This window comes from Mycteria americana, chromosome 8 (genome assembly GCF_035582795.1).
Source record: "Mycteria americana isolate JAX WOST 10 ecotype Jacksonville Zoo and Gardens chromosome 8, USCA_MyAme_1.0, whole genome shotgun sequence".
Taxonomy (NCBI): Eukaryota; Metazoa; Chordata; class Aves; order Ciconiiformes; family Ciconiidae; genus Mycteria; species Mycteria americana.
This window is the reverse complement of record NC_134372.1, coordinates 26997945-27024178: the sequence shown is the minus strand read 5'-3', so window position 1 is coordinate 27024178 and position 26234 is coordinate 26997945. Positions and strand designations below refer to the sequence as shown.

Below are 26234 nucleotides of genomic sequence, written 5' to 3'. Positions count from 1 at the left end.
CTAAAGCAGCCATATTGCAGCCTGGAGTTTGATGGTGGCTTCTCAGGTTCAAGTAATGACTGTTGGAGCATAGTTGTTTTGTCACCAAGCAGAGAGCTCAACACCCTGTGGTGCCCCAGTGCCGTGGGGGTGTGAAGCCTCTGTTTGGGGATCAGGCAACCTCCTGCTGCAAGTCTTGCTGAGCTGAAATGACTCTGCATAGGCTGCAAAGTTGTATTGGAGTGTTTTGCTGCTTAAGCTGAAAGTGCTTCTGATAGTTCAAGCTAGCCTATCCTCTCTACTATTAGTTACTAGGTGTATCTCTGTATGCATGGGAAGGAAGTATTTAGTGCAGTAATTCTGACTCTCAGCTTGGTATCCAAACCTGGAGATCAAGCAGTCCATTTATTCTTAATCCTGGAAGTTTCCTTATTCTCCTTCAAAGCCTGTCGTGCTTCCCTCCCAGGGTGGGGGCCCTACTTGTCTCAAATCTCCAGTGAGTAGTCTCTCAAGTGCAGTTTCCACAGGGACAACTTCTTGGTCTGGCTGTTCTCTTCAGACCTGATAAGCCAGGCCAATGTAGGTATCTAGCATCTGATCATCAGTATCAGGATCAATTGTGCAGAAGGTGGTCTTCAGATCATCTGCGTTCACCTCTCTGTTCAAAAACTACTCACTCACTGCTATGCTGTGGTATGTGAAAGGAATATATATGTATTTGTGCCACAGTGAGAATCCATGCTGCTTGAATTGCAGAGCAGAGATGTCTTTTGATATTGTTATCTCTGCGTCTAGTAGCATCCCTTTGTTTTTTAAATATACATGTAATAAAGACTGCTATAAAGCTTCCCTCACAGTCATGCTGTATGGAGACAGGCAATACCGACAGAAGTGTGTATGCTGTTACAGTATGAGAACTTAATGACTGCCAGTGTGGCTGTTTTTTAGGCTACCAGTGTGTGTATGTATTCCATGGGCCAGATCTTCAAAAATTCATTGCTTTCACAGGAAACACATTTCAAGAAGCACATGCACCTTCAGACACCAAAACAAGGGCAAAGCTCTCAGCAAAGCTTAGGACTCAGGTGAGCATTGGATGCTAAGCCATGTGGGAAACTCTGAATGCAACTGTGAGTATGGGTTAACTGGTAGCCCAGACTGAATTGGTTAGTGTGTCTGTACCAGAGCCGCATTCCCAGCTAAGTGCTGGAAATGGCTGATGCTTCTCTTCTGTGCTATGGCTCAAAGAAATGCTGTATTTAGAGTTTCACTTATGAAGGCACAGCTGATTAACTAGGAGAAGATTGACCAACCTTGCACCTGTAGCGAAATTCACAGAAATGCTTTGTGACCTATCATAGGAGCTCATGGGAGCACTGTGTAGGGTCCTGTGTCCCCTTAGGGAGCATGGCAGGGTGCAGGGGCTGCCAGCCTGTTCTGCTGCATGTGTTAAGCACCCCAAGTCTACTCTCAGGCCTCTTCAGTTGCACTACTCAAAACTTGCAGTATTCACATTATTCTAAATTTAATGCAGAGGTTAACAAGTATAGACTTGCTAGAGCTGTCCACACAGGATTTTAAAAGAGAAAAAACCTCCTCCCCTGGCTGTGCTGGTAGATAAGCAAAGCAGACAGACTCAGCATATCACAACATCTGATGTGGGCAGAGCTCGATGGGCAACAGTCAGCCTCTTGTCTGAACTGCTTGCTGGTCAGGGATCCGCTGTTTGAGCTGTCACAGGCAGCCAGCTCCTTTTGCAGGTTGGAAATCAGCTGATTCTGGCTGTGGTACTGTTCTTCACCCACCTGTGAAACAGGTAAGGTTGAAAGGTCAGTGACCGCCACATCTGTTCCTTGGACTACCTTCGAAAGGGAAGCAAAACTGCAAAAGGACTGTGCTTGCTTCTAAAGCAACTTTTACCTGAGCAGCTTTTAGTGATTTACAGGTAATTGCTACGCAGGGGCTTGCAGGGTACCCACTCACAGTGGCTTCTTGTTGAACAACTTGTTTAAACTGTTAAACCCTCAGGTGCAGATGCACACCCTGGATCCCCCAGAATGGCGGCAGCCTCCCTGCCCAGATCGTGGCACTTGGTCCCAGCCACTTTTCCATTTCCAAGGAAGACATAAGTAGGGCAAGTATAAGAGGACCTAGGAGGGCTACATGTCTTTGTGTTACAGGAGATGGAAAGATGTGGCCATGTAGCTAGAGCTCTCCAGCTCTGACATGGTGCTGGGGAGCAGGGAGCAAGGCTGCCAGGGCCTGCACCGTGCTGCAGGTCAGAGATTGTGTCCTGATCTTCACAAACACTGCACAGGGACAGACCACAGGCTGTTTCAGGAAAGACCTACTGAGAGAAAGAGGCATGTATGTAAGTCTTGCAAACAGAAGCCTCTTATCAGAGAGAGAGCAGATACGATGTGACTAAAGTGTTTGAGAGAGACGCTTCCCTTGCCTGCTGCCTGTCACACCAGGGATGTCTGGGCAGAGGCATGGCATTGGGTTGCAGGTTGCCTATCTCCCCAGTAAGTATGTCACAGAATGAGCTCAGGACATGGTTTGATTGACAGAGTTGCATGTTCTCGTAGAGGGTGTAAGACCATTCCATGGCAGCGGCATCCCCGCACTTCTTCTGGAGGTAGCTGAGAAATAACTTGGGAAGACTTGATCGCTTCCCCATCTGTGAATAACGAGTAACTCCCATAAGCAGCAGAACTAAATCAAATCTGCCCGTTTGATTCTCGCTGTTTGTGTATAGATGTCTGTCTTTTGGGGATCTCACACAGAGCTAACACAGTGCTAGTGCTGGCTGGAGTCTTCCCTGTTATCAGATAATTCAAAATGTTTCTCCCAGGTTTGTTCTCTAAACGTGGGTAAGTTTACAATGAAGCTCTTCTGTTGCCGAGACCACTGATAAAGTCTCTCTTCTCCTACCTATTTTTGTGAAATATGTAGGAACTTGCTACTTGTGAGGCGCTACTCCTCTGCCAGATTTAGCTAAGCTTGGCTCATGGGTTGAGAAATGGAAGCAGTTATTGGAGAAAAGTAGAGCCAGACAGTGACACCAAGCTGAAAGTAAAGGACAGCTGCCATAGAAAACATTAAGCAATTTAGGGCTGATCTCAGAGATGTTTCTAGGCTTCTAGCTCAAGAGAAGAGATCTGTAAAGTGACTCTGCCTCTCAAGGTTACTCTCGTATGACTGAGGCACAGTAACAGGGCTTGTCCAGTCTCCTCTCTGGGGAGATGGTATCATACTTGTCCTTAACATGGGAAGAATTAAACAGCCACTTCTATTCTCTTTTTGTCTTGTATCACCCCAGACAGGCAACCCATAATGTCTGCCTTGGCAGAGAACACACACACCACCCCTTTGGCCTCTAGTTGTCACTCCCAACCCACCCTAGACAAAGAAGGGGAAATTCTTTGGTTTTTGTGTAACAAAACCAAAGCACTTTTATATTAACTAATTTATCAATATAAATTATTTTTTGTCCCTGCTCCTCATTTTTCCTGCAGTGCCACCTGTTTGTTTCTTGTCGTGCATGGGCACAAACACTATGGAGTTTTATAATGGATTGACATGGGTTAAAGTCAACCCAGCAAAAAACCCTGGCCTTGCTTTGGCTGCACAGATGTTGCCGAGGTTTCCACCACCTAAGAACAGACACTGCACAGTCATGATGGCATGCCGGTCTACAGAACACCATCACGCCCCAGAACAGCAGCAGTCAGTCTAGCTAAGGTCTCAGACTCACGAGCATGGCTGATTTATCTCAGGGTGACTGCTGCAGTGGTTCCTCCCCAGGCACCCTGCCTTGTGGAGGAATCTTCAGGGACAGCTCGGCTGCTCTTGCAACAGCTGCTGGATGACTGCATTTTACAGCCCTGGACATAAAAGCAACCAGTGCTGACTTTGGTTTCCTGAATGCCTCTGAATTTGCAGTGGTGGCTGGGCATCAGCTGCTTCCTGAGCACTCAGCTGTCCTGGGAGCAGGAGCTGCAGAAGAAGCCTCTTAGGCCTGGGATGGAGCTACTCCAGTTACACATGTGACACTGTCCTAATTCATGAGTCAGATCCATGGGGAGCCCTGCCAGGCATGGGGTTACTGCCAGCTGAGGCGGTTTGTTCTTACAATGTTTTATGCAGCTCGATTCAGATGAAACACTAGGCAGGACTAAGCAGGTGAGACCCTGGCTTCCCAAACTGGACTGACTGTCATAGCAAATGCTGTTTGTGGAGAAGGAAAATGGGACTAAACCTGCTGTTCTAGTGCAATTTTCTCCTTCCAGGCATCCTTTAGGATGTTCACCACATCCTTCTTAGTCAGCTTTTTGTTCTTGACTTCACCTTCATGCCTCAGGTACACAGGCACCTTGTCACCTTTCCCCTAAGTAATGGAAAAGAAACACAGATTAGGTAAGGCATTCGCCTCACTGGCAGTGATGCAGCACCAAAGCCATGTTCTCAGCATCTAAAGCCATTAACATGAGTCATTTGTGTGGGTCTCATTCCCAGTACTATAAAACACATCTGTCAGCACCTCTGCAGTGTGTCTCAAGTGCTCCAGGGTGGACAAAATGGGACTGTGTGAGAGGTTCTGCCCAGCAAGAATAGGAGAGGAAAGATCTTCCTTGGAAATATCTTCCAGGAATCGCGGGGCAAACAGTTCAAGCTTCTGGAAAGGCTGAGGAAGAGATGTTGAAGGACCAAAGAAATGCTACTCTGTCCCTGAGAAAACCTTTGGATACAGTTATGCTTGGTATGATGTGAAGAATCCTTGTAACGTTTCCTTGTCCCTATATAATTTTCTGATTCCCCCAGGTGCTGGGGTGCAGTGCAATGGGACAGTGTGAGTTGAATTAACTTCCTGATGCCATGAAAAGTAGTCATTCCCTGCTATGTAGTCTTGCTTCTTTTGTGTCTTGCTTCTTAGTCATTCTAGTGCTTTGTCTGAGTTCATCTCATCAGCAGAGAACTAACCTGAGAAAAAACGAATCCTGCTCTGCTGGATACTTCCCTGTTGCTGCAGCCAGTACCAGGGGGTAGGGACAGGGGAGAAGGACAAGGCAGCAGCAGAAAGCTGTTAATTTGTCTCAGCCACACAGTGGAGCATTAGTAAGGGGCTGTAGCTCACTAGTGCTACCTGCACGTCTGATGATTCATTGTAAAGTGTGGCTACTTCAGCTTTGTCTTCAGTATGCTCACATCCAGTTTCAGCTTTTCTATTGCACCTGAGTTTTCCTAGCTTTAAAATTTTCAGTGGTTACACTAATGGGAAGGTGAATGTTGAAGACTCCAGCCATGAAAGCAATTCTCCCACCTTTCTAATAGATATTTATTGCCAATTAATTTCATGGAAACAAGCAGAGAAGAAAGCTTACACATACCCATCCAGGGAAAACATTTATGTCTTTTAGTGCTCCTGTTCCTATTTCTTCCAGAAGCACATCCACTAGCTGATCGCTGGTCTTCCCCTCAGCCAGACAGCCCCACCGGTCAGCTCCACCGTGAATCACCTCTACAACAGCAAAAAGATGCTGAGCTGCTAGAAGAGGAGAATGCACCCATGCGTACTGGTTTTGTGTGAATCCCACTAGGAGCTTTATGATAGATACAGATCTCTAGACATCCAGTTTGTCTCTTAAGGTGTCTAAGGCAAAATGGAATACCCTGCAAGCTCTTCTCTCTCAGCCCACTCCCTAAAAGCCTAGGAGAAAATGGCACATTGCAGGTAAGAAATGCACCATAGCAAAGTGTTTAAAGATGAGCTGCCTTAAGCAAACCACTGCTGAATACATTTGGTACCTGAACACTTTGCCCAGTTTGGTCGGGGTATGCAGTTGTGCTGAACTCACTGGAGTTCAGCGCAGAAGTCGTCTCGCTCTTCTGCAGTCTCTCTGTGCATTTCCAGCAGTGTTTCATATTCCTCATGGAGCTGATCAAAATTCTTCTGCAGAGTCTTCATCTAAAGGATACAGAAAGGAGGATTGTAACTAACCAGAGTAACAGAAATTTTCTGTTGTTGTCAGACAGCTCCAGTGAGCAGTCAGTGTAGGCCATAGACTTACAGAGAGCTGTCCCTGGCTAATTGCTTCTAGATCAGAATAAAAATAAATAAATATTTTATTAAATTTTATTGTTACCATTTACAGAAACTTCTGACAAAACATGTCAATGACCCTTTTATACCTATTTTTGTGTTTGAAAATAGATCTTAATCCACTAGGAGAGAGCAAAAGAAACATATGCTTTTGTTCTATAAATTTTTACACGCATCCCCTTCAGATCCACTATACTTTATTTAGAAAGTGTTTCTTTTTTATATGATTTATCTTTGCTCTACTGCTACAAAGGTACATCGTGATTCAGAGGTAACCACAGCTCTAGTCTAGGTTTTGAGGGCTGTGTCTGTATTTATTATGCTACAATGTAGGGACATGAACAGTGGATCAAGCTGTGCTGACGGTCAGGACTGGAATGGAGCTGCCAATGGAGCTGCCAGTGGCCCAAATGTATGTAGGACCGCACAGCACCGCTTTTCTGAAGCACAGAGGTGGGTAGTACTTTTTTGCCTTAACGGAGGTTTTCATCCATCCCTCTTCATAGCTGTGCACTATGTGGTGGGATCCAATGTGTTATCTTTTTCATTCTCCTTCTAGAGATCAGGCCACTGCCACTCTGCCACTGTGGGGTTGGAAGCAGAACCCATCCTAACCACTGGTGTGTGTTATTCCTTTGCCGTCCTGCATGTGACATGGTATTGCTCCTGTGCATCTCCAGTGCAAGCCAAGCAAACATTTATTCTGAAAAGGCAGCAAACAGATACAACATGAGGAACCTAGTCTAGGTCTTTCACAGCTGGAAAATGCATTGATCAGCCCCATAGTTGGGTTGATGACCTTCGAGTTTCAGTAGGCTAAAGAAGCCATTTAATACTACTGGAAAGGGCGAAAACCCAGCTAGCATTAGTAAGCCTATAATAAGCATTAGTAGCCTAGCAGTAGTTTTAGTTAGCTGTGGTTTGGACAAAACTGTGAGGTGAACCTAGTTCATTTATTTATATATATGATGACTTCAGACAGTAGTTCTCAAGCTGTAATCTGTGGGCTCTTGGTGGTCTGTGGGCCATTATTGTTTTTACTGTGTTAATTAATTTAAAACTGATGTTAAGGGTTTGTGATGGTATACTAATTTTGAGTGCTCTGGCAGTATGAGATTCCAATAGGTAGGGAGCTTTTGGGGATTAGAAGACAGTGGCTTTTCATGTATGTACAAAAACCCAAAGAAATGCCCATATGTGAGCTCTAGGTTTACTGAATCCCTACCCCAACCTGAATACTGAAGCATCATGTTATGTTTGTATTTATGTGGTATAGCTTGAAAATTAGGAGCCTGTGCTCACCTCCTGAAGCAAATCAGAGTATTTTTTCTCCAGTGATTCAAAATCTCTCCTGGGCACAACGTCTCTGTAGTCTGCTATCATTGTATTCAGCTTCACCTGGGCTTTTGTGAGGTCCTGCCGAGCTATCTTTAATGCCAAAGTTAACTTCACCACATCTTCACCCTTGACATCTTTAGACAACAGCCATTGATGAAAGCCCATGACAGTAAAATTGCTGTCATAGTTTTCTAAATCATCTATTAAGCTTTTAGACCACATAACCTTACAAAGTGTCGGCAAGAGCTGAATGGGTGTAGACTGTATTATTATTAAAGAACTGCAAGTCCAGGAGCATATTGCAGTGTTCACATTCCCACTCACTGTCTTGCCTCCCATGCACACATACCTTTTCAAAGGCTCAGGCTTGCTTTTGATTAACGGAAGGGATCACAGATGGGGAGAGCCTTACACAGATGCAATGGCTACAGCCAGCAAGTAAGAAGTAGTAGCACTATGGGTGCCTGTAACCAGTCTGTGGATCAACAGAGTAACCTCTGTGCCAGGTATTTGTGACACCTGAATTTCAGCATTTTTGTCTGTCCTTGTGGACAGGCTTAAAGCTGGCAGCTGTGGCTGGGTGAGACGTGTGGACAGTTGGCACTGGAGTCAAAAAACATAAGGAACCTTTGCATTGTGCAGCTCTGGCCTTCAATTTGCCTGTTGTGCTAAGCAAGAACATACAAGAATACAAGCAGCCCTTTCCTACCTGTTTATGGACTTTTTGGCCATGAATTTGTCTAACTTCTTTTAAGAATCAAAGAATATCTGAAGATATTTCAGAGATACTCTGAATTTTTACTGCAATGCTGTACCCACAGATGTGCATTTGGGTCTCTGTGCAGGACAGGTTCTTACAGAGATCCGCTTTCTCTACCTTGGACTTGGTGACACATGTCCAGCTGTTCATCATGCATATAATTCAATTTTGCTAGAAGCAGTTTGCAGGTACCATACTCATTGAGATAGCGAGCATACTCCTCAGCTATGCTTGTCCGCAGATGCTCCACCTGCAGGAAACAGAGGCTTGAATTGATCAGGAGCATGGCATCAGTGGGAACTCTTGGACTGGTTTGGTGGGTCTAGAGCAGAAACTAAGGAGCAGAGAGTGGGATAAGGGAAGGAACATTTTTTTCCCAAAAAACTGGAGCAGGAGAGTGGGCAAGAGATAACAACGTAGAAAAGGATGGACCAGATAGAAATATGACAGAAGAGTTCAAACTCAGATGTAGTGTGCAAAAGGGTGCTCCATCTGAGTGTTTATCCTTCTAGAGAGTGAATTATATACATTTCATCATCTGAGTTACACCATTTCTCTGTTGTAAGCCTGTATTTAGAAAACCTTCCAGCAACTTATTCTGTCCCTGTTGTTGGTCACACAGGAGAAAAAAAAGCTGCTACTCTTACCAATTTACATTTCTGTCACCAGTTCTAGTGGAGTATCCTGGATGGCAACATGGGATTGTATTTGTGCTGTATTTTTAATTTTTTGTTGTAATTTTTAATTTTAATTGCATTTTAAATTAGTTGCAGTGTAAAACTATCAGAAATCTGGAAGTCTAAGAACTGGGATTGTGTGTAAAACCATAGCTTATTCCCATGAAGTGCATTTCATTACGTGATCACATCCTGTCACTGCCTGCCTAATCTGCTGGAGAGGGAATGAATCAAGATGGTGTTTTACTTGTTGCTCAGAAGACAACTAGTGCCTCAGGGAACTCTGACCATTCTGATGAGAATTCTGAATTCTGTTAGTCTCATAAAAATACAAGCCCTCTGTAGCAGTGCTGTTTTGCCTGTGTCCCTACATCATCATAGCCACAATCACACTGCCACCAGCAGACAAGTCAGTAGCTTAGGTGGATCTTTCCAAGGAATTTTTGAATATCTAACTGTGCCACAGCTAGATTATTTGAATGCTGTCTCAAAAATGGAATTCTGATTTTAGCATAGTTATTTTTCCCAACCTCCTTCACTCAAATTGCAAAATTTAAATAGCCCAAACTAGAATTTGGATTCTGGGCTCTTCTTAGGTAAGGCAAGTATAACTTCGCATAAATTCTCGGTTACTCCTTTCAGAGAAGGTTCTCTATGGCTCTGTGAAGCACTGAGGCCTGTGAGTACCAACAAGTGGAACTGGCTAGTTCTAGGACTGCAAATGGAAGAGACATTTATGAGCATTTTAATCTAGCTAGTGAAACCAAAGCCTCTAAGGTTCACCAAGTGCTAGGTAGATGAATAAGGAGCCTACATAGTTTGTCCTGAAGCTTGTTCTTCTTCACCTTTACCACTTAAACTTAGTACTTAAACTAGTGGATGAAAGCAAGTTCAGGTAGAGTTCCTCATGCTGTTATCACACCTCTGACTACAGCAGAATTGCTGTGTGACAAGGAGAATTTGTTTCTTCCTCCTGCTCTTTTTTCACCAGGAGGATGCTACAACCCTGGAACCGGCTGCCCAGGGAGGTGGAGGATCAGCATCTTGGGAGGATCTCAAAACTCAAGCCAGACAAGCCCATGGCTGATCTGATGTAACATAGGCAATAGTTCTGCTTCACGTGGGAGGTTGGGCTGGAGACTCTAGATGTTCCTTCCAACTAACACTTCTTTGTTACTTCCTGAATTAGCTACACTAGCCGTCAGGGCCCCAAGAACCTTAATTGTCCTGATCAGCCTCAGCTGGACCCTCCACCCACACACCGTCTGCCCACAGCCAAGGAGCTCTGTCTAAGCTTAGGCTGAGGCTTTTGGTCTTTGTTGAGCTATGTTGTAGGTGTATCTGCCTCCAGTCCTGTCTCTGTATCCTAACTGGACCTTGGACTGAAGTTGTAGGTAGCTCTTCTCCTGGATGGACCCCTTTGGATGTCTGTTGCAGTTTTGTCTCCAGTTCTGACTCTGGCCCTATCTCCCGCTGCTCCTGAGTGCTTGCTTCCTCCCTCCCACCACGGATGGACCTTGGGCTTAAGTGCCTCATCTGGATCTGCTGAGGATGACTGCTACCACCACCTTGCTTGGTGCTGTGAGACTGTGCCCTGGTTGGTGGGGCTCTGACTGCACTGCAGTCACCCTCGGCTCCTGGCTCATCCTTTTTCATGCAGCAGCTCTGCTCTTGTTGCTCTCCAACTGTAGCGTCATTTCAGCCTGAGTAGCTGAAACTGTTCAAGAACTGTATAAAGTGGTAATTTAAATTGGAAATAGTTAACTAATCTTGCCTATAGATCTCAATGCGACTGCACCAGCAGTAAGAGGAATGATACACATTTAAAGATGTTAAGGGTACAATGTTGTAAAAGAGTGCATGTACTTTTACGTAAGAACTTAAAACATTAGTACCAGGAAGATATTTATTTCCTTGCCCCTTCAAATGTGACACTGGAAGAGCTAGATGGGACAAGAGATACAAGTGAAGACTTCTGACAGTGGCAGCACAGCCTGTCCCAAGAGATCAGAATGTTCTCTGGAGCTGCCCAAGATCCAGCATCACTACTGTGCCAGATGTTCAGTGCCTGCTCCAGAACTTCTACTGGCATCAAAGGGCAAGAGGCCCGGAGGTAAGAGATCAGATGTATAAAATACATCCAACTAAGCTGAGAAATGTTTGACTCATCATTGTGTAATTTACCTGAGCCTGAAGAGAATTCTTTTCTTCCTTCATATTGTCAATGAACTTTAACAAATGTTGTTTCTCTTGCTTAAACATATTTATTTAATCTTGCTTCTTTTCCTGCAGTGCCAGTATCTGCCGGCACACTCCTCAGAGACAGTTGTGACCATAGCCTTCAGGGGCTCTATGGCATGAATTGTCTTCTTCTGATGAGCTAAAGAAAACAGAGGTGGGGATCTCACAATGAGCAACAAAGCCTGAATTTTACTCAGCTGGGCTGTTGGATATTCAACCTCAAAACAGTGCTGGTGGGAAGTGGGACTGAACACGGAGCTTTTACTGCTTGGCCTGGTGGGTGTCTAAGGACTGGGAGTAGTATCTTTTGGGATTATATTCTGTTGTTTATCCAGCTGTGCATATGAACTTCATAAAGATTTCTGATTTCAGCTCATGTTATTTATCCTGGTTTGGAAAACAAAGGATGAACAGTATTTTATTTTGTTTTCTTGAGTACTTAAGGTTTTGATAAGATATAATGAGCACTGATGGCTTTGTTATGTTTCACTAGGTGGGAAGGTGTCACCATTTAAGCACAGGCAACATATGGGGCTAAAGACAGCTGGTAATTAGTGATTTGTCCTCTTTTGTGAAGGCATGTTATTCATGAACTTTTATCTGCTTTCTTGTCTCCAAATGCATGGTCTCATGCAACCCTTTGTATACAAATTGTTGTCTACCCACTCTCCCCTCTTTCTAGGTATGTCTTGACCTCTCTTCTTTTGCATTTTCCTTTGGTACATCTAGTAAAGAACTCATGTGCTCTCCTTGGCTTTCTCTGCTGTAACATGTGCTTTTCACTCTCAGCTATTTCCCCTTTGACTTGAAAATTTTTCTTGAAGTTATTTACTTGAGGAACCTAGTGCCAGTACTTTACTTGGGTCCCACATCCTAGTTACAGTTACATGGTAGAATTTCATCTGATGCCACCTCCTCGGTGTGGAGGCTTGGTTTTAGGACTAGATGGAATTCCACCAGGAGAATAAAATTATCAAAGACAGGATATGGTGTCATTCAAATGAGGCTGTGAGCAAGTCTTATTTTGTTTGTGAACAACTGCATTATTCAGCAATCAAAACTGTTCACTCCCTCTCCTGAACAGAAGGATAGACATGCTGGTGGATGCTGAATAATCTGACTTGGAGGTTTTTTCCTCCTCAGTAAAACCTGCTATTAGTATTTATGTGCAATTACTATGCAACAGATTTTGCGTTGTAAAAGTTAAAATGCATATATAAATCTAAGAACAGGAACTACTTTTCTTATTATAGTTGGGTGTAAATTTCCTTCCCATGCTATAACTGTACCAAAGGTTTTGCAAAACTCTTTCACTATGATACTTGTATCAGGACAAGAGATCAGGACAGGGATTCTGCCACTGTGCTGTTTGGTTGATCCGTGTGACCATGTTAAAACTTCAGCAAACTTGTTTCGAGGTGTAGTTTGAGTGTTTCACAACCAACTCCTGACCGCAAGCAAACCCCCTTAAATTAAGTGCAACAGTATTTTTAATTGTAGCTGCCCAGTATGTCAGAAGTTAGAGCACAACTCTAACTGGCTGCCAAAGGGATTATTCTGTAGTGTGGACACTGGCCAGTGCCATCTGAGAACGTTAGCTCTCTGACGACCTCTCATAACTCTCCCCATGCCAAGAAAGGACAGACATACTCCCACTTGGAAAGAATTCAGGCTGTGATGCAGCTCATTGCACATACAGAATTGCTGGATGGACCCAGAAGTCTTAGCACCACAAAGGAGTCAATGTGAAGGCCCTGTGGACATAGCAACCTGAGTATTATTTTAATCAAGAAATGGATTCAGCTGTGGATAACATCACCATGAAGACCTACCCTGTCACTCAGCTTTGTCTTAAAGGAGCTCCCAGCAACATACCTTTACCTTGGATCAAGGTATCAGCTGTAGGGATTTGATAGCTCTTTTCTCTGTAGTGCTATGTTCCAAATTCTGCTTAGTACCATCACATTCATGTGGATTTACTCCAGAAACAATGGAATAAGGCCTCAGTACTGGCTCAGCACAACCTTAACACCCAAAGGAGCTACAGCTGCAGTTGTATGTCCAGTTCTGGCAGAAGACACACAGTTGCAAGCAGCCAGTACAGGCTGCACATCCCTGTTCGCATCAGAGGTGGCTGCCTTCTCTGGTCTGCATGATCAGCTATGCCTGTGCTAGCTACTTCAAATGTTGTGCTGCCAAAATGATGCAGCTAAATATACAGTGTAAGCAGTACAGTTTTAGGACAACATTTAATACATTTTTTTTTTCTTTTAACCCAGATGATTCTGACTGAACTGGGAATATGTTGTAATGCTAGCAGATTTAAGGGGAGAACCCACCCTGACAGTGGGTGACATCATATAGGCTAAGCTAGTACAGGATGGCAGAAAAAACAGAATAAGACATAGCTGCTAAATCAGACTACAAAGATAACATCCAGTTGGCTGAGAAATGCAATGCTATGGTGTAAAGAAGGTTTAGTTACAATTTCAAAGGGAGCTGAAATGCTACAGATAGAGTATGCATGTTAGGTGGAGTGATGAGACATCTCTCTAAGCAAACTGTCCCGTTTATCTGCACCTTAAGACTCCAAGCACTGTAGTGAGGGACTATAAACAGAATATAAAATTCTGACCATTAGGAGCCCTCAGAATGGCCACATCTCACAGATTTTAAAGATGTTTTTGTTAAGCACAGTCAGACATAATTTAAGAATAAAGATAAGTACTTAGGAGTACAGTTCTACAAATCAGTACATTTTCTTCCTTTTCTCTTTCTTTTGTACTCTTTCTGCTCTCAGACACTTGCTCTTGTCTCTTCCCTAGCACGGACAATTTTGTGAGCAATTCAACTCACTAAACCAACAGGAAATGTTGCAGCTCTTGGTCTTTGTTTTTCCTGCTGGGTGAGTTGACTCAGCTCATAGAGGTGTCCAGCAAGTGACAGAGCTGGTGCAGTCTAAGCAGTGGGAGTGCACCATCAGGACTGGGGAAGTGGGACCTTCTTGTTTCTGTGGCCATGAGTTGTTGGGTTGGATTAGATCACTGCTTCCTTGGCCAGGCAGGTAAGCTGTTGCCTGTGTTAGGCAGGGAGAGGGAGGCCTGCAAATTACTTACAGATAACCCCATCCAATACCCTTAGCTAAAAGGGGATGAATGTCATGCAGGTCTCATTAGCAAGGTAAAATCTGTAATTAGGAAAATGAGTCCTCAACATACAGAAAGGTGGGAGGATCCCAATCCCAACTTAAAAAAAAAAAAAAAATTCTATTTGTTTTATTCTTAGAGCTTCAAGTACACCTGCTACCGTGGCATATTGGTTCACTGGCATTCAACTGATTTCCAAAAATAAAGCTATTATAAAAGATAAGTTTTGCTGGGTAGCCAGAGACTTCAAAGAAAAAAAGGGAAATATCACATCCAAGCAATATGGAGGTGTCAGTAAATAAACGCTTAAAAAAAAGCAGCTTCAGAAAGGAGTACAATATAGGCTACAGCGTGGACACCAGTAATCTCTCTGGGAGCTGAAGCAAAGAAATGTCTACTAAAGAGTTCTGGAAGGAAACTGATTTTAAAAAAAGTTTTTATATAATGATTAAAATTGACTTATTCACCTGGTTGAAGTATACTGTGCAAAGAAAGATTTTTGTCTACAATGAGGGACTATGATTAGGTAGCCCAGGTAAGAGGTACTGGGATAAACAATATATATCCTTTAAGAGACTGTCCCAGTAGAAAACTGTTGACATTTAATAGCTGCTTGGTGCCCAGTGTGAAATGAGCTCCTGGTTACAGTCTATTTCTAGCCCTCTGTGATTGTTTACAAAGTACTGGTATCACTGTGGCATCTGAATGCCAAGCAAGAATGGACAGGAAACAGCCAGTCCAGTCCTCTGCCCTGCCTTGCTTCAGGTTTAATTCAAGCTTCATGTTAACAGAGCAAGTGCATCCAAATATATTAGTACGATACACTCCACTACAAATGTGATTGTCCCAGAAAAATCTTGACGCTGCTGTTGCCTGAACAGTGTATCTGATGAAGATTTAAAAAAATCTAAAAATCTTAAATCTAAATCTAAAAATCTCAAATATTATAGGAAAAAAAATCCTCCAACTTCATCTTATGTATGAAGGAAATAGACCTAATGGACCAGAAAGAAGGTTTTACCAGTTGACATCTATTTAGGCTGTTCATCCTATATATGTATCCAACACAACTAAGCTCTGTAAGAACACATCTCCATTAGTGTATTTTCCCTACAGGTCAAAGTCCAAGAGCTTACCCAAAGTAACCTCATATTCATTCTTTATAGCTGACAGCAAGGGCTTATAGGTCTTGAAGTCGTCTATGAAGAATTCCAAGATCTCTCTGTAGGGCTGAGAGAAGAAAGAGAGCTTGAGAAAACATTCAGTGGCTCATTTTTCAGAATTCAGAGATAGCTGTTTTGTCCAACAGAAATGGCATCTAATGACAGTGAGAATAATTATAAAAGTACTGCTACCGCATTTTATTTTGTCTCTCCATCTTTGGTCTGCCATCCCAAATATGTCATATGAAGGTGGAGTTCTCTCCCCTGTTGATAGGCACCACAGCATGATGGAGAGCAAACAAACATTTTTGTGGCCAAAGAGAAGCTTTGATTAAGTCCATCAGGGCACAGGTCCTGAAAATGATGCTGTTCAGATGGAGCTGACTAGAACTCAAGTTAGAATATGTATGTAACAATACGGATGGTAAAGATATGTAACAAGATCATATTGCTGCTTTTGTTGCCTATTTTGTTATGTTAAATGGCAAGCTCTGCAGAGCAGAGAGAAGCTCTCTGTAGATGTTGTCCTTCTCAGCAGAATAAAACTTAGTCAGAGAGAACAGTCAAATTCCTGTGTTGTATCTGGGCCATTAGCAATAAGTAATGTTCTCACTGAGTGTACCTCACTATTAAATACCATTAAACATGTCATGTTTAGTAGTAGTTTAGAAGACAGTAAAAAATATTTTCAAAGCACAAACATAGTTATGAGATCTCTATTTTCTCTTGCCATTAGTTATTCTCCGTTTCCCTTCATTCTCTTCCATCTACCCTTTCTCTCCCCATCATTACAGGATTCCTTTGGGAATGAGAACTTGAATTAACTTGTGCAGAGACGATTGAATCTAAACTTTGCAGTCTGCATAAATGCTCTAATTGGAAGATATTACAAAAAAAGGAGTACCCACTCCTACTCTATTTGTGTTTTGAATTAAAGTGGTGATTCTCAATGTTTCCATGAGGTGTATCCTCAAACACTCACAACAAACACCCCAGGATCAGACCCATTAGAAGCTGCAAATCTGGGGGATCCTGATTAGGCTCAGGCAAGAGCTAGATGAGAAAGCTCCTTCTTTGTCACATGCAGAAAACTAGCTTCAGAAATTAGAGGTTTTGCAGTGAAAATTTGGGAACCTACACACTTGCTGCTTTATGGGTTTACACGGGAATCTTCAGGAGTTTAGTGACTAAATTCTTTTTCACATCCATTTTAGATTACCATGTCTTTTTGAAGACTTGGGCTTTGATTTGAAAATAGAAACAGTTACAGAAGATGTGGAGTCACCAAGAAGATGTGAACAACTCTGTGCCTGGGAAGGTCATGGAACAGATCCTCCTAGAAGCTATGCTAAGGCACATGGAGGACAGGGAGGTGATTTGAGACAGCCAGCATGGCTTCACCAAGAGCAAGTCTTGCCTGACCAACCTAGTGGCCTTCTATGATGGAGTGACTACATCAGTGGACAAGGGAAGAGCTATGGATGTCATCTATCTGGACTTGTGTAAGGCCTTTGACATGGTCCCCCACAACATCCTTCTCTCTAAATTGGAGAGATATGGATTTGATGGGTGGACTGTTCGGTGGATGAGGAATTGGTTGGATGGTCACATGAAGAGGGTAGTGGTCAATGGCTCAACGTCCAGACAGACATCAGTGACAAGTGGTGTCCCTCAGGGGTCTGTACTGGGACCAGTACTGTTTAATATCTTCATCAATGACATAGACAGCGGGATCGAGTGCACCCTCAGCAAGTCTGCAGATGACACCAAGCTGAGTGGTGCAGCTGACGTGTTGCCATGAAAAGCCGAAATCAGAACTCAATAGTCGGGATGACTATTAAGCAGGTATTCTTTATTGCAGCGCTGGGCAGCACTGGGGATCGCTCCGCCACAAGTGCTCCGCCAGGTTAGCACAACACATCAGTTCATATACAGAAAAATCACACATATTCATCAGATTTCCTGAAAAGGGCAGTTTTATGGTGATGAGTTCCCGGAATTCATTTACATAGTCCAAGCATGCGCAGTAAAATTAGGGTTAGGGTCTTTTCACCCTCCCGGTGGTCTTCCATAGTCTTTCTCACGTTGTCCACTAGTTGAACTTTGGGCTTCCTTTGTCCATATATAGTCATTGAATTAGCTCATCAGTCCTTCGGCCTTGGAATGTTACAAGGGGGTCGATTTAAGCTAGATCTTTGGTGCTTATCTTTGGCACAATGAGTTCCTGAGTTCCTGTTATCAGTGATTTAATTAGGAAGCCTAACGAGCTTGCTCAAGGCCTGCTTAGTCCTATCAGGTAAGAAGTCACAGGAAATGTCCCACCATCAACTCTGCTCAGCAGGTAACCAAAACTATCTTTGCAGGGGAAGAGAACAAAAGAGAACAAGGATGGGATTGAAATGAAAAAAATGCAAGTCTATGTCTTAGTCAGGGATTGTCAGGGATTTAACTCTTTCACATGCCTGAGGGAGGGGATGCCACCCAGAGGGACGTGGACAAGCTCGAGAAGTCAGCCCACGTGAACCTCATGAGGTTCAACAAGGCCAAGTACAATGTCCTGCACCTAGGTCGGGGCAACCCCTGGTATCAATACAGGCTGGGGGATGAAGGGATTGAGAGCAGCCCTGCTGAGAAGGACTTCAGGGTACTGGTGGATAAAAATCTGGACATGAGCCAGCAATGTACGCTTGCAGCCCAGAATGCCAACTGTATCCTGGGCTCCATCCAAAGAAGTGTGGCCAGCAGGTCGAGGGAGGTGATTCTGCCCCTCTATTCCACTCTGGTGAGACCCCACCTGTAGTACTGCATCCAACTCTGGAGTCCTCAGCACAGGAAAGACATGGAGCAGGTCCAGAGGAGGGTCATGAAGATTATCAGAGGGATGGAACACCTCTCCTATGAGGAAAGGCTGAGAGAGTTGGGGTTGTTTAGCCTGGAGAAGAAAAGGCTCTGGGGAGACCTTGTTGTGGCCTTTCAGTACTTAAAGGGGGCTTATAAGAAAGACAGGGACAAACTTTTTAGTAGGGCCTCTTGCGACAGGGCAAGGGGTAATGGTTTTAAACTAAAAGAGGGTAGATTCAGACTAGACATAAGAAAGAAATTTTTTACAATGAGGGTGGTGAGGCACTGGCACAGGCTGCCCAGAGGGGTGGTAGATGCCCCATCCCTGGAAACGTTCAAGGCCAGGTTGGACAGGGCTCTGAGCAACCTGATCTAGGTGAAGATGTCCCTGCTCATTGCAGGGGAGTTGGACTAGGTGACCTTTAAAGGTCCCTTCCAACCCAAACTATTCTATGATTCTATATAAATCCAACATGCAAACAACAGCAACCTAACATATAAATGAAGTGCTTTCTGTGCAAGTTCCCTAATGTGAGCTGCAAACCCACTTATCCAATACTACCCACAGGTGCCTACTCTTCTCATCTACTTTTTCCTTTGGATGGCTAATTTAAGTAATCCATCTCAGCATGTAGTTTCAAGTCAAGAGAACGTTGTATCAGACCTGTAACTTCAGTTCCTGAGAGTTCTTTTTAGTCAGATCAAGAGACTGCAGCTCTTTCCTTAAGTAGGACTCCAGTTGCTCCAAGTATCGTGGCTTTGGAATGGTGAGAAGGGCCTGTTTATTGCTGCAGAGACACAGGAGAAGAATGGATGCATGGACTTATGTATGTCATATGTGTAAGAATGAACTCATAATAAATCAGCTCAAGGATCTTGGTTTTCTTCCTCCTGCCCATTGCTTCGCAGCAGGACTTTATTATTTTCCCTTATATGAGAGAATATATATGTACTACTGTAAAAAAAACCATACGATGGCCAATTTAAAATTCCTTGATGAAGCAGGAGGCTGTTCAAGACATCGTGTTACTACTACTCTTCAGTTTAAGAACTTCATAATGCTTTTTGGTATAAAAAGCCAGGTAAGCGGGTTCTTTGTGGCAGAAAAGAATAAATGCTAATTACGTTATTTGAAATGTGTCAAGGAAAACAGCCATTTGAAAAGAGTACGGATATATGTATACATACTACATCTCCTGAGGTTCTAGGTTCCTCAGGAGGTTCTAGGCTAAATGTCCCTTTGCTGGATGTATCATGCATATTTCATATTAAAACCAGCTAGAATTAAAACTAAAAAGCGCAACTATCCTTATTATATCACCCACAACTGTGTCCTGCAGTCTGTCAGAGCCCTGAGTGCACCAACTGGCTCTGCAAGCGCTTCCCCTACCGCTGGGGATTTAGATGCCTGTGCTCAAGGGGAGCTGGGACCCCACAGGGTGACAGCAAGGCAACCAGGGACAGCGACCTGCTCAGCAGGGCACAATGCCACAGGACTTAAACAAGAATAGCAGAGCAGGTCCCTTGATGGTAGCCAGGGTCATTCATCGTTCAGTGATGGTCAGGCAAATCCGCCGTGATGAGGAAGGTCCAATGCTAAGCTGGGATTTCAAATCAGCAGGCTAGGGTCAGTGAGGTACAAGACAGACATGCCTACGCCATAGCTCCAGCAAGAACCAAAGGTGAGTGAGCCTGAGTAAAGGCTTCTCACATCTCTTTCTCACACAGCTCTTTTTACAGCACCTGGTCCCAGGTTACCCAGCTGTGCCATATCAGAACTGATCTTGAGCCCAGGCACCCAAATGCCTAGGACTGGAGAAGAGCTTGCAGAGCCTGTTGGTGCACTTGAGGCCCTGCCAGGATCCTGTTTAATGTCAGTCAATGAATCATTAAATGATAGCATTTTATGGTAATGTTTATACTAAGCATGACTTGCTATTACATAAATACTTGAGCTACTAGTCAGAACCAGCAATGTCTTCTCTGTTGTGCTGAACTTTTGTGGGGTAACCCAACGTCATTGTTCTCACTAACACTGGAAGAGATTCTGCTCTGTAACTTCTTGATTTTCAAAAACTGCTTCCAGCAATCCTGGTGACTTAACCAGTAGTACAGGCTCAACTTACCTAGACTGTCTCTCCTCTGGGGCACAGGAGGGTTTGTGATTCCTTAGGATGGCCTGCCCGGATGCAAATGCAGGCCACGTGAACCAATGGCCTCTGGCAGAAAGCTGAAAAGACTGAAAGGAAAAAATCCCTTTGCTGTATCTGAGCACTATGAACTCACAACAAAGAGCCAAAATCCAGAATCAATACAACTGCCTATGAGTAGAGTCAAATAGAAAGACAAGGGCCATACCCCAAAACTCTTCTCAGCCAGGACTGACCACACCTAAAAAACAAGTAAACATTTCGTTCTTTGAAGGAATCATCTTCCCAGACTAGTACCATTTGTTAAACACCTCTGAACAATCTTCTGGTAGCTGTTGTTCATGCTGCCTAGATTACATGATTGTGGGAAAGAGTTCGTATCTTTGGGTGAAAAAGGGTTTCTTGGTCTACACTGGGACCACTGGAAAATAAAGCATCACACAAACAAATCAGAATCTTGCATTAATCCAGATAAAAACCAAAATGACAGGTTCAACTTAGGTCTTGTTTCTACTAGGGAGTTTTGCACTGGGGTGTGCCCTAGTAAGGGCACACTGAGCTAGGTTAACTCATATAGATTATGAATTTTAAATGCAGGTTGGTGACCCTACACAAAACAGCTGAATTTGCGTCAGTGTAGAACATCATGAAGATAAGGTCTGAGGAACAGTAAAAAGAACATGATGAATGAAATTTCCTTCAGAAACTGTAAGTTCTTCTGAAAGCAAAATCTTGTTAATTTTAAGAAGCTGTTAAATTCTATCTTGGAACTTTCTCAGTATTTCTTTGGGGGGAGAAAAAGCCAGCTATGCTGGATTGCTCTACTTTATCTTAATTATTAAAACAAACTAATTCTTTTGCAATTGTCCAATACAAATCCATCCCTATTCTGGCCGTAAGATTTAAAAAAAAAAAAATCATGGGCAAACAGGAGGGTTTGACTTTCAAAACCCAAACTTCAGACTGACCAAGCCTTGAAACAGTTAAATGTAAAGCCTCAGAAGTTTAAATGCCCTAATTTTAGTGCAAGAAGCAGGAAGATTACACTGGAGAAACAGTAAGATTCCAATTTATTGAGTTGAAAATCTTTTGTACAATGAGGAAGTGCTTACAGAATGTCCCAGCTCCAGGGACAAAATAATGCTTTAAGTTCTTGTGCTGATATAGCACATACAGCTTGTCATAGAAGTGGCACATTTCTGAAATACAACCAAAATGCTAATGAAAAAAACCCCTAAAAATAAATAACTTAGGACTTTTATAACCCTTAACCTCCCATTAGTTTGTTGGTATAAATGTTCCTGGAATTTTTTTTTCTCATAAATTGGATATAGATTTTTCCCATGCTTGTTTATTTTATTTACTAAGACTGATAAATACTAGGGAGTGTATGTTCCTGTAGGATGCTCTTATCCTATGATTAAACAGCATGCAGTGGTATGGTTTCTTTTTTTAAAAACTATATGGGTCAATTTCTGACTTCAGTATTTAGCATCTATGTCCACTCAAAAGGTGGCAGCCAAGAACAATATTTATATTCCTCTCCTCTTTCCTCCCTCCTTAAAAATGCAGTAATTAATTCACGAAGATGACATCTGAATCTGAAATTCAAGAGTTAGCAGCAACATATAGATTTTATATATATATATATTTTAAAAAATTAAAATTATTAGAACTTGCTTGACTTCCTAATAGTTTGGGATGGTCCCTGGGATTCCAGCAAGATTCAAAGTAGACCGAGTTAGCTAAAGTTTGGATGTTTCACTGGAATTCTTCAACTCGCCAGAGTCTTCTGTTTCTTGGAGAGGATGTATTTCAGACTGTTGATGTGTGTTTGGCAATCTGGAGTCTCAGAGGAAGATTCAGGAGTGGCCCTGTGCAATGGCAAGAAAGAAACATTTCAAAATATACAGAATTAACTAAATATACAGTTGGAGCTTGAGAGTCTGGCTCATGTATACCTAAGGTAAGTAGCCAATTATGAAGTGCCTGATGGATGAAAATATCCAATAGGATAATGTACAGGGAGGGACTGATGGAAACATCTGTGGTGCAGCTGAACTCCAGGATTTGCTATTTGATAACTGGCACAACATTTGGTATCTTCCTCACTGTCCCAATGAGAGCAACCAGGCTGAACCCTGCAGCTGGGTAAGCCTGAAGAAATTGGTCTTCTGAAGAGGAGAGATTAGAAACAGAGCTAGAAAACCTGTTAGCCATGGGTCAAGAACTGGGATTGTCCCAAGTCCCAAAAGTGCCTGCAAAGCCAGTTCCCTAGGGTGGCAGTAATGCCATGGCACATACAGCCTGACAGCCAGTAGAATGGGCAAACCATGGAACAAATATAACCAGGAACCCTCTTTCCTAGACTAGAAACTGGCATGTATAGGTGAAAGGCCTTTTAAGAAGTAAACATACAGTTGCATGTGTGTTTTAGGGAAAATTAGGGTGGCCGTGATATAGTAAAGCAATCCAGAGATCACAGTGAATTTGCAGGCGCTGCGCTGGCACAACATGACCACACACTCGGCTTGGTATCTGAGCATTGGCTTCAGCTGCCAGCATGGTTTCACACTTGGGTGGCAGGTAGTTGTTATACTTTCAGCAGATCTAACTCTCCAACCATCTGCTTTCTGGGGGAGGTGTGCATAGGGTGAGCTGGACTAGCTTTCAGGAGCCCACCAAGGGCCAGCACAGTGTTGGGGTGGGAGATCGTATCTGGTGGGCTGTTGGATCTAGCACCTTAGCATAAAAAACAGCAGCCTCAAGCTGCAGCTCTGTAAAATGTTATAATAGCTCAGCACTGCTGAAAGGGGAGGTCCTGTTTCTCCCTCCACCACAACAGCCTCCTGATGTCTAGGTAGTATTAGCTTTACTATATGCTGGGCAACTCTCTGAGCTGTTTTAGTTTGCTAATCCAAGTGAAAACCTGCAGTTACCCAGTTTAGACTGACTAAAAACATAACATGCAAGTTCACCCCTCAATGGGGGAGCAATTCTGCAGCTGGCAGTGAGGATGGAGATGGAAACCCCAAGCAGTTGGGTCAGCTAGCCCAAGGAACCACACCTTTGGGTGAGATTCCCTGAGACACTGTGAGCTGATCTAGCAGCTTACTGCTCTTGAAAAGCCATACCATCTCCTCCTAGCTGTATCCTTCCACTGTTAACCCCGTGCTGCTGCCACTGCTCATCAGACCTCTTTATAAGCTGCTTTAAGGCAGAAAACTAACCCAGCATCATCTTTTAATTTTGCTTAGTGGTCATAGACACACAGAAGACACTTCATTCTTGCAAGAAGATTGTACCTAGCACAACATGCTTTCATGGCACAGTTGAGGAAGGTGTGGAAGCTTGTGCTGTGTGCCTGGCTATAGGGAGGCATGGAAAAGCAGCGGCAACTGGGAGCCATGCCTGAGAAGTTCAAACTCCACTGGCCAGGGACACACCAGGAGCAAGGAGCAGGATGAGTATGAAGTGGCCTATGGTCAGAACTGCAGAGTGTTTTGGAAGTCTCCAATATATAACAGACCATTAAACATACAGTAACTCATGGTTTAGAATCTGAAAGGCACTTTTCATGCATTTAAACAAAATAAGGTTCCTAGCTATCCAGAAATGCATCTTCTTATCTGCAGCTAAACTTGCTACCAGTTTGATAAAGTACTGAGCACTCTTTGCTTCCATTTGCTTTCATAAAAGCTGAGTGCACTTACCACCCAAGACCATATGTCTGGTTTTTTCTTGCAGGATGGGATTTTAAGATAATGGCAATGTTTACAGCCACATCAGTCAGCACACTACCAGCCAGGACAGCTTTTAACTCACCTGACAAAAGCAGCGTCTCTGACTACAAGATGGCCCATGTTTGGAAATTAAAAGGTGCCTGTTCCCAGGCAACCACATTAAGTGAAAAAAAGAAGTACCTATGACTTTTCCCATGAGTGAAAATGATTGTTACTTGGACTGTGGTACAGCCAGCCTGGATTTGGTAGTGATGGCTTTTTCAGCATTGTGAAAGCTAGCAAAATTGGAACAAGAAAAACTTGCTCGTTTGATGAAAGGTACTTCCCAGGAGTGCAAAACATGCAACTTCAATATAATTGAATTTGCTTTTACTGCATGTAAATTTTCTTGAATGGATGTAGACATGGCTGTCCATGTTGGAGCTCTCCAGCAGGAAAGGCAGTAATAGCATGCTTTTAGACGACCTGCATCATACAAGTCTGAGATCTGAAGATAAAAACCTATCTGTGGGTATAAACTAGGCTGTCAGTGTGCCAGAGGGAAGCTCAAGACACACACAGAAAAGTAGGCTTGGTCACGAACACACCAGAATTTTCCTTTTGAGGCAGCCCAGGCAGTTGTCAGAGCCTCCAATGGGCCTTAATTACCCTGACCAGGCTCAGCTGAGACCCTCACCCATGCACCCTCTTGCCACTTGGTCCAGGAGCTCCATTTAAGGTCAGGCCTGGGCCTTCACATGCTGCCTGAGCTACTTTGTAGTTGTAACTATCTTTAGTCCTGTCTCCTGGATGTGCCTTAGACCTACACTGTAGCCTTGTCTCCAGTCCTGTCTCTGAGCTGCTCACTCTGGACCTGATTCATCACTTGGCCTCATCTATGACCAAAGGTAAGTGCTGTTGGGGGGGGTCTTGCCTGTGCTGCAGTCACCTTTGGCAGCTGTCTTGCCCTCCCTTGGGAAGCAGCCCTGTGCTCTCAGAAGGCAGGTAAAGGGTGGCGAGCAGAACAAAGAGCCATGTGCTAGAAGACACCGTCCCCTTCCCAGAAAGGAAAAGAGAGGAGACCTCTCTGCTTTTATAACTATTCTGAACTATTCAGACTAACTGGAACAAGGTATTGATGGTAGAGGCAGATGCTTTGATAAAGGAATGGTATGGAAAACAATTAGTAGGAAGAGGCACTGCTTTCCAAACTGTAAACTAACTATAGCTAATAATAAACAGCTAGCTATAAACAGTAACAATGGCAAAGTAAATACCACAGGAATCACTCAACAAGTCCCTTGCTCCCCTGTGAGTGTGGCCCTTGCCACAGAAATGTTGTGTCCTTGTTGTGTCCCAAGAGCAGTTCTGGAAAGCCTTCCCCTCTGTTTATTTACACTTCCAGACAGGCTGGTGCGGTGAACCGTGTCCTGCCGCCCCCGATCTGCTCTGACGCCGGCTCTCGGCGGGTGGGGCGGGGTGACAGCGCCCGCGGCCTGTGGCAGTGCTGGGGAACCACCACACCCCGCGGGAAGGGTAGCGCTCCGCTCCGCTCTCCCTGCAGGGCCCGGACGCCGATATTTCCCTTCGGCCCGGCCCTTACCCGCCCGGCGGAGCGCGGCGCGCCGCCATAGTCCGCACCTCCCGCGCTGTTTACACTCGTCACCATGGAGACGCTTCCCCCCTCCCCCCAGGACCCTCTCGCGTGCCGCCACAGCTGCCCCGGCAGCGCCTGACGCGCTGGTGCCGCGCGGCAGCCCTGGCGCGGCGCGGCCCAGCCCCACCCCGGCGGGAGGCAGGCTCTGCGGAGTGGCCGGGCCCAGGGCGAGGCCGTCGGAACGGCGCTGCCCGACCCCCCCGGCGCAGCGGCCGAAACCGGCCCCTGCGCGGAGGCGGGCGCGAGGCGGTCCCTTAGCACCGATCTTCCGCGGAGCACGCTGGGAACGGGAGTCCTGCACCCCGCGGAGCTCACTAGGGCCGCGCGGAGGGAGGACACGCTTCCCAGCGTGCAGCGCGCCGAGGAGAGGGGCGGGGCTTCGAGCGCGAGGCCTTTCGGGACCTGCAGTCCCAGCAAGCGCGAGAGGCGGGGGGGAAGGAGCGGCGCGGACTCCACT

The 26234-nt window shown here is 44.4% G+C and overlaps 1 protein-coding gene across 1 annotated transcript; it reads right to left on the bottom strand.

Moving 5' to 3' along the window:
* Positions 1-408: 408 nt before the first annotated feature.
* TSNAXIP1 (translin associated factor X interacting protein 1) lies at positions 409-25752 on the bottom strand. Its single transcript, XM_075511034.1, is given in 16 exon segments — positions 409-637; positions 1293-1299; positions 1631-1788; positions 2502-2659; positions 4241-4369; positions 5370-5500; positions 5788-5947; positions 7385-7554; positions 8298-8430; positions 11042-11166; positions 11169-11237; positions 15381-15474; positions 18913-19036; positions 20375-20487; positions 22182-22272; positions 25724-25752. Coding segments are annotated over 16 exon segments (1920 nt in total).
* Between the last annotated feature and the right edge of the window lie 482 nt (positions 25753-26234).